Below are 7,752 nucleotides of genomic sequence, written 5' to 3' on the forward strand. Positions count from 1 at the left end.
TGGAAGGAACATATTCATTAGAGGCCATTTTCCACTTAAAATTAGAAGACTGGGTAAATAATTCCCTGCCTTCCATGTTTACCTATGGAATTCTGAGTGATTTAGTTCTCACACAACTCATGGTCTGAATGATTGTGCCCATAGTTTGCTAAGATTTGGGTATTCACAAGAGAGCAGAGAACCAAAGAGAGTACAGCAAGATGAAAAAAGATATATGTGCATAGGGATTGTGGTAATCAAACTGGTTTGATGGAGTTCGCTGATGTTCATCAGATTAGGGTGCTCAATGAGTTGAATTATTTTTGGAGTCAAACTTATAAGCCCCTAATGAAAGCATCATAAAGGGAGCAGAAATCTGAAGCAGGAAGGAGACAGTGCGGTTGGTCAGGGCTTAGTATGTCAGGGGCCCATTGAGACCAGCCCAGCAGTAATGGGCTGAGTTGCAGGAATTCTGTTTTTTTCTCTCGAGGCTGAGGGGAAGGTACTGGTAATAATGGAAACAGGGAGAAAATAAGTTTTAAAGTACAGTTTGCCGTGGGATTTATTATCTCTTGGTTCTTATTTCAGAGCAAAAGTAACCTGAACCCGGATGCCAAGGAATTTATTCCAGGAGTGAAGTACTGAGCTGACAGAAACTTTGAGGAGGACTTGTATGTCCCCACATCTGGGGACAGTGCCGCACAAAAAGGCAGAGCTGAAGGGGGGGTGGGGTGGGCTAGGGATGCACAGTGGGGGAAGGGAATAGTAGTTTAACTTAACACTGTGACTGGAGTAGCTAAACGTGCTCAGTCTTACTCTACAAGCCTCTGAGTATTTCTCTTTTGTTCTACTGACTTTCCTTTTGAGCAGTTTATTATTATTATTATCATTATTAGGTTTTGCCTTTTTGAGTTAAGGAAATTATTGCAATTCTTCACCTTCATCAGGAATGTTCTGCAATGTGAGTTTAAACAGAATAAGCTGACCAAGAAAATCTGGGTGTTTACACGAATGCCCTCTCACCCTGCTGTATGTTGCAAGGGCAGTGAGCACCTAGAAAACTACTGAGTCTGTTAAGCTGGATGGGAAGAGGGATGAGTGGAAGAAGCAGGTGTTTTAAACCAGCCTTTGCAACTATGCGACCCCTGAGGGCTTTCTGCAATGAACTGGGATTACCAATTGCCTGCTGAGCCCATGTCTTCCTGCCTTGAACCTCCATTCAAGAAAACACGGACTTAAAATATTGGTTTACAGTAACTCTTTTGATGTTGATGAAAGTTGTAAATTCAAGGGGAAAACTGTGATGGTTATTGCCATTTGAGTCATACAGTTACGGTTGGCCTACTCTTAAGCCTCTGTTTACAGCTACCATCAAACTCATCATTTACAAGGTACAGGAGCACTTGGGTAGATTTGCCTTTTTGTCTTTCATGGTATCTAGTCCCATATTCCTTTCTACCCCCACCCTACTCTGATTTTAAGAAAAGATATTATTACCAAAGGTGTGTGAAAGGCATGCTATGCTGGCCATCAGCTTCAGCCTGGAGAAGCCATCCTTGAATCCTGTTAGTGTGTGTGTCTTAAGTTTATTTTGACAGTTGTTTTTCCCAGCCCATGAAGACTCAGTCCTTTTGGTATATTACTTTCCTTGGAAAGGTTTATGCACTTTTATAAGTAAATATATTTTTAGGACACTAGCAAGAAGCTCAGTTCACAATTTTGATGCTTCTCCCACTTTACAGAATTATGCAAAAGAACTAAAAAAAAAAAAGCCTAATAGAGTGAGTCCTACTTGACCCAGGTGACTGTGTGACCCACTGGGATAGTTTCAGCAATTATAAAATTTTGCTGTTCCTAAGTTTTGTAGGTTGGGCCTCTGGGCACATTCCTTTCGTCTTTCCTGCCTATAAGTCACAGGGTTTTTTTTCTGATACTCATAGGGAACTAAACTGGGTACCAGGTGCTGCCTTTGTGTGACAGAGATGTAGGTGGCGGTCAGTTCTAAAAGAGAGTGCGTCAATTCCTGGCCATTCTCCCAGGATGAGGACTTCCAGGGCCTGGAGGACGGTGGCTTCTGTGTGACTGTTCCTGTGTTGTGGATAGACATACAGTGGGGCCTTGACTTACGAGTTTAATTCGTTCCGAGACCGAGCTCTTAACTCAAATTACTCTATCAACTCAATGCAAAAAATCGGCCGAGAGACAGCTGGTATCTCAAAAAACTCGTTAGTCGGGACACTCGTAAGTCAAGGCCCCACTGTATCAGGAAAAGATCTTATAACTTGAAATAAAGTCTGTGCAAAATCAGTATGTGGATGTGGGAGAGAGGTTGGAAGGAAAGGACTAGGATCTGGAAAGCTTAAGAACTTCTCCTTTTTCTTATGAGTTCCTTGTTGATGTTATGAACAGCCACAGTCTAAGGTCAGATTTAAAATACAAACCCACAGCGTTTTTTTATATGAGTCTATTGGACGGCATTATTTGAACTGGCCTTCCTTGTTAGATCACATATCATAGGGAGCTTGTATTGCCAGACGTGCACATTCATTCCCAAAGCCTTTACCTCAAAAGAATGGAACTCTCACTTGTTTTCTAGGGAGGTGTATGGACAAAGGAATTTCTTGATTACAGCTTCAGCTTCCAACTGGGGTTGTTGCCTGTAACAAGGAGAGGGCCGTGGAAGTGCACAATTAGAAGTCTCTCTCTTTTCTGGGGCCGCTTTTCTTTCATCTCCAGTAGCTTGTCCAAGCTCAGAATTATAAAGGCTGTTGGAAATGTTGTGTGATAGACATATCAGGAAAAGATCTTGTAACCTGAAATAAAGTCTGTGCAAATTAAGTATGTGGATGTGGGAGAGAGGTTGGTAGGAAAGATTGTGATTGCAGAAAGAGACATTTTCTAGATCTGGGTATTGCTGTCACAGAGTACAATGGGTTCTTGTGTGCTCCAGTCAGGAAAGTGCTACCGGGATCCAGATCGAGCCATTTCTTATCCTGAAGGCTAGCTCTTCTGACGCCAGGACAGGCTATAATGCTAGGTGCAGTCCAAAGGGCTTGTCTTTCCGTCTGGGGCTCCACTTTGGATGTCAGTCTTCAGTGTACTGTCACAAGGCATATTTAGGCAGGACTACGAAATGTTCCTGCCAAGTGAGCAGTGAACCTGAGGACTGGATTTTCCAGAGTGTGCTGACTCCAGGATCAGAAAGCAGCTCGCAATACGACCCCTTTTTAAATGTTTAGGCTGATGCTTCCAGTGGCTCCTCTTATAGCTCAACTCTTCATCTGTTTTGTTGTGAGGTGGGAGCACAGCTGTTACCCAGATCACAGGCTCAGCTATAGTTAGTGTTTGCCAGTTTCTTAGCAAAAAAGGCATTTGGGTCTCGTTGGACCTTGACCGGGAAAGGCTGGGAGCCTCTGTCTCATAGGAGAGGGTCTGGGTGCCAGCCAGGCTGCACACCGTTACCCTTTAATGGTGGGCTGTTATTTATAAGTGATCACTTTGATGTTGAATTTCAGTCATTATTCTGTCGAAACTTTTTTTTATTGGCAACTGGAAGTTTGAGAATTTTTATAGAAACAGAACATACATTTTTACCGGTTGCCAATTCTGGTTGGTCTCAGTGTTAGTTTATTAGTGATTACTTTCTGATTTTTGTGGTTATTGAACTCTAAAACTCCAAGATGAAAATTTATTTCTTGCTCTTCAAGGAGAAAAACATAAAAATAAAGGAAATGCCTTTTCAGTTTCTCCAGGCCATAGATCTACAGCAGAAAACTTGATGGGCACAGCCTAGGCCTAAGCACCTGCAACTTTGGGTCTTTGGGCCAGTTTCTGCTTACAGCAGATGATTTTTTTGGGGGTTATATTAGGTCAAATAAAACAAAATCATAAAAGGCTGAACCTTTGAAGCACCTCGGTTTCCAAAGTTAAAATAGCTGGGATCTTTTAAATTCAGGTTCTAATGCTAACTCTATGGCTTAAAAATGTTTTTAGTGAAATACTAAACATTTTTCAAATTGTGTATTGTTACAATGTCAACGTTTTGTCTTGATTTCGGAGAGGCTTAGAAGTAAGGGGGTCAGTTGGATACTCTGGCAATGATATGTCAGAGAGGAAAGTCGTTTGAAGTAGCCAAAGGAAATAGCTTGACTGAATCTTCTTATATTAGTGCTGTTGCAAACACTGTAGAAACATTAGGAGCCCAGGAATCTACCTGCTTGATTGGAAGGGGCAAGTGGTCTTCGATAAGGGTACCAGCAAATTAATGTTCCTTGGTTTAGGTGATGCTGAGGTATGGGAACAGGCAGAAGAGACCAGACATTTAACTAAGATTTGGAGATACCCCCCAGCACTCTCCTTGGGGATAATGCAAACCTCATTTGTTTAGGAGGGGGGTGGGAAGAACTGGAGAGGTGACCCAGGCCTGCTGTACACTGGGAACCTTCATTTCCTCCTACCTCTGCTTGCAGTTCCCAAGTGAATCATTGCCCCCTCGTTGCCCATGGGGATCCTTAGTTCTTCTGGTCCCTCTGCCTTTGTAGTTCACAGAGTACTTTCTTCAGCCACTGCTCTGTCGTGTGAATTTCATTCAGACTTGGTTAGTCACAATTTTGAAAGCCACCCCCCCCTTGCTTTTAATCTTCTGTTTTTATTTCTCCCATCTTGCAGCTATAATTGGTGACAAGGAACAGGGCAGTAGGAGGCTGACTGAAGGCAACACTCAGGTTTTTTGCTTGCTACTTGACCTTCTGCCTACCCGCCTACTCTTGTCTCTCTCCCCCCCACCCGCCCCTGCCCGTCAGTCTAGTTTTTATGGGAGTCCTAGGAAGAGGACAGCCAAGTACACTGAATTCCACAAGGTGTCAGCCAAGAGTCACCACCCCACCCCATGGGATAAAAAAGAAATCTGCAAAGGGACAGATGCACCATCTTTATTCTAAAAGAAAAAGCCCTCTTAGATTTTGTTATTACTAGGAGGCTCATTTTTGGGACTACTACTTACAGGTGACCTTTTATTTTATAATGAAGAAACATCCTAGGCAGTTTACCATAAAATGGTACAGTGTTTTCACTCTGAACTCAACACTAGTGATCATCCAGCCCTTGATTGTGAACCTCAGGAATGTTTAGTGCTTGATGGGTTGTTCGGGAGGCAGGGTTGTTTAAAAAAATTGAGGCATATTTTACATATAATAAATCCACCCATTTCAAGTGTTAAATTGAATGATTTTAGTAACTTTCCTGAGTGGCACAGCCATACCCGTAACTGTTTTAGAACATTTTCATCCACCCCAATAAGATCCTTCATTTATTGCACAGTAATCCCTGTTCCCAGCTCTAAGTGACACTAATTTCCATCTCTATAAACTTGCCTTTTCTGGACATCATGTCAATGGAATCATACAAAATCTGTTCTCTTGCCTCTGGCTTTTTTCACTTAGCATATTTTGTGGTTTATCCATGATGTTTAACTTGTGTTGGTAGTTTGTCCCTTTTTATTGCTATAGTATTCCATTGATAGATATACCACATTTTGTCAGCAAGGAGTCCTTGAAACTTGGATTTCCACCTCCCGTGGTCTAAAGGAACCCTTAGAACATAGGACTCTAGGGGAAGGTGCTCTTCACGTCAAAGGATTGCTTATCAGAACCAGCTTTGTTACCAGAAGCTCGAGATGTTAGGAGCCTGAACTGCTGCAGAAATTTTTATAGTTTTGCAACTTTTTTATAAGAAACTCTTTTGCTATCTACATGTCAGTACTTTTGAAGCATCTGGTAATTAATTTATTCCGAAGTAGGAGTATGTGTTTGAGTGGACAAGAAAGTGAACCATCAGTAATACTGTGTTGGAGATTTTTTTCCTCCCCAACTGGGTAGGGGAGTCTCTGAAATTTCTAAATAGTATCATCTCCATGACAAGGTGGAACCTTTGTTCAAGATCATGCTGCCTTTGTTGGACAGATTTTGGGGAGAGGAGGACCACCATCAGAGGAGGTGCAGAGGAGAAAGTGCAGCGTGTGGAACAAGAAGCCCAGAGATCTGTGCATGCCCCCCCTCTTGGTGTGGGTGGTGAAGCGTTGATGGTGTCCACAGGCAGCTTAGCACCTCCAGCAGGCCCGGGTCTTGACTTTGGACCTTGATCCCTGTTTCAAAGTGTTTAAAAGCTGTTTTTGTCTCCCCCCCATAAACATTTCATGGTGGTTAATACTTCTTTGGGGGAGAAGCAGGGCTTTAAAATAAATAATTTTCATAAAAGTATCAAAAATAGGAAAAAAGTTACTTTAAAAATTTTGCTATACAAACCAAATGGCAGCTGTTGAAAATATTAATAAAATGAGAAAAAAATGCATTTTCTGGCAGTGGAACTCTTTTTCCTAAGGTTGGGTCATTATATAATCGCACTATACAGGTGGTGGTATATTGTGTGTGTTTGCGAGAGATTTTTTTGTCTCAAGATTGATCATAGTTTTAGTTGTATAATTTTCCATTCCAAATAGTGTTATAATATTAAGCATTGCCCTGTGTGAATGCCACCTTCTCCACTTCCTTTGTGTTTTCGGCCTGAACTTGTTTATAAAGCTGACACACCTCCTTCCTAGGGCCAATTGACAATTAGACTAAATTTAATTTCAAAATACTTCCTTAATATATGGTAGCAATAGTGGTAATACTATGTACAGCTCTGAACAAACAAATTGTAACAGAAAACCTTGGGTTTGAAGGGAAACTGGATAGCTGTTATTTTTCCTGTTTCTGGGCAAAACTGACTCTTATCTAGAAAATAAGGATTCTGTATCTGCCTTTCAAATATTGAACAAGTTTGAGAGCCTGCTAGGTCCCAAGCACTGTCCTAGGTGCCAGTGCTACTGTGGTAACAACCTATGTGCTGGCACTAAAAAAAATAAAAAAATAAATTTTAAAAAATCAGTCATGAGGTGCTCATTGCTCTGCTCTAAATCCTCATTGTCCAGTTGGAATAGCAGAGCCTAGACAGTGGTAAGAAAGATAAAGCTTCTATTTTAAACTCTTCACCAATAAAGTTTTAGATTCTAAATCTAAAATACTGCTTGATCTTGACATGTAAAAATGTTCTTCAAAGCTCACTGCTCATTAACAGTGTTACTAGGTCAAAGAGATATAGCAAAGGCATCTCCAGTGTGTCCCTATTCTCTTTGCCAGCTCTTTACCAGGTGATGTATTAGACTTGCTGAGAGCTGGACCCCAGTGTGTTGGGCCACAGCTAGATACAAAGATGTCTGGCTGTCCCTTCGGAAGGGACTTGGCTTGAGTTCTCATTGCTCAAAGCTCCACCTTACTATGTTGGGCAAGACCTGTTGGAATGAGAACTGCTGCCATTCTCTTACACACTATGAAATAAGTGTCATCTGACTTGGGAAACAAATATCAAGTCCCCTTCCAGGACCTAATCAGAATTCAAAAGCTGTAGGGTAGCGCTCCCTCAAATGCAGATCCTGGACCTCTGCAGCAGAAATGACAAAAGGTGTTCAGAGTAAAGGAAAATTCCCTATCTCACCCTAGCTGGTTTGAGCATCGGCCTGTGGACTAAAGGGTCCCAGGTTCAATTCTGGTCAAGGGCACATACCTTGTTTGCAGGCTCCTCCCCAGCCCAGGCCCTGGTAGGGGGCGTGCAGGAGGCAACCAATTGATGTGTTTCTTTCACATTGATGTTTCTGTCTTTCCCTCTTCTACTCTTCCTAAATAAAAATCAATGGAAAAATATCCTTGGGTGAGGATTAACAAAAAAAATTTAAAA

The 7,752-nt window shown here is 41.8% G+C and overlaps 1 protein-coding gene across 2 annotated transcripts in view; it reads left to right on the forward strand.

Moving 5' to 3' along the window:
* Positions 1-6,327, forward strand: part of PAIP2B (poly(A) binding protein interacting protein 2B) — a 28,177-nt gene extending 21,850 nt beyond the window's left edge. The window contains exons 5-6 of one of the 2 annotated variants that reach the window (XR_002827195.1): positions 568-1,370; positions 4,648-6,327. Coding sequence is in view for 1 of the 2 variants with exons in the window: in XM_006106766.3 (XP_006106828.1) it covers positions 568-624 (57 nt within the window). In the remaining variant the exon portion in view is untranslated. Of the gene's footprint in view, positions 1-567 lie in introns of both variants that reach the window. The other variant, XM_006106766.3, reaches the window with a different exon arrangement.
* The last annotated feature ends 1,425 nt before the right edge of the window (positions 6,328-7,752 follow it).

The sequence above is a fragment of the Myotis lucifugus genome, unplaced genomic scaffold (assembly GCF_000147115.1).
Source record: "Myotis lucifugus unplaced genomic scaffold, Myoluc2.0 scaffold_905, whole genome shotgun sequence".
Classification (NCBI taxonomy): Eukaryota; Metazoa; Chordata; class Mammalia; order Chiroptera; family Vespertilionidae; genus Myotis; species Myotis lucifugus.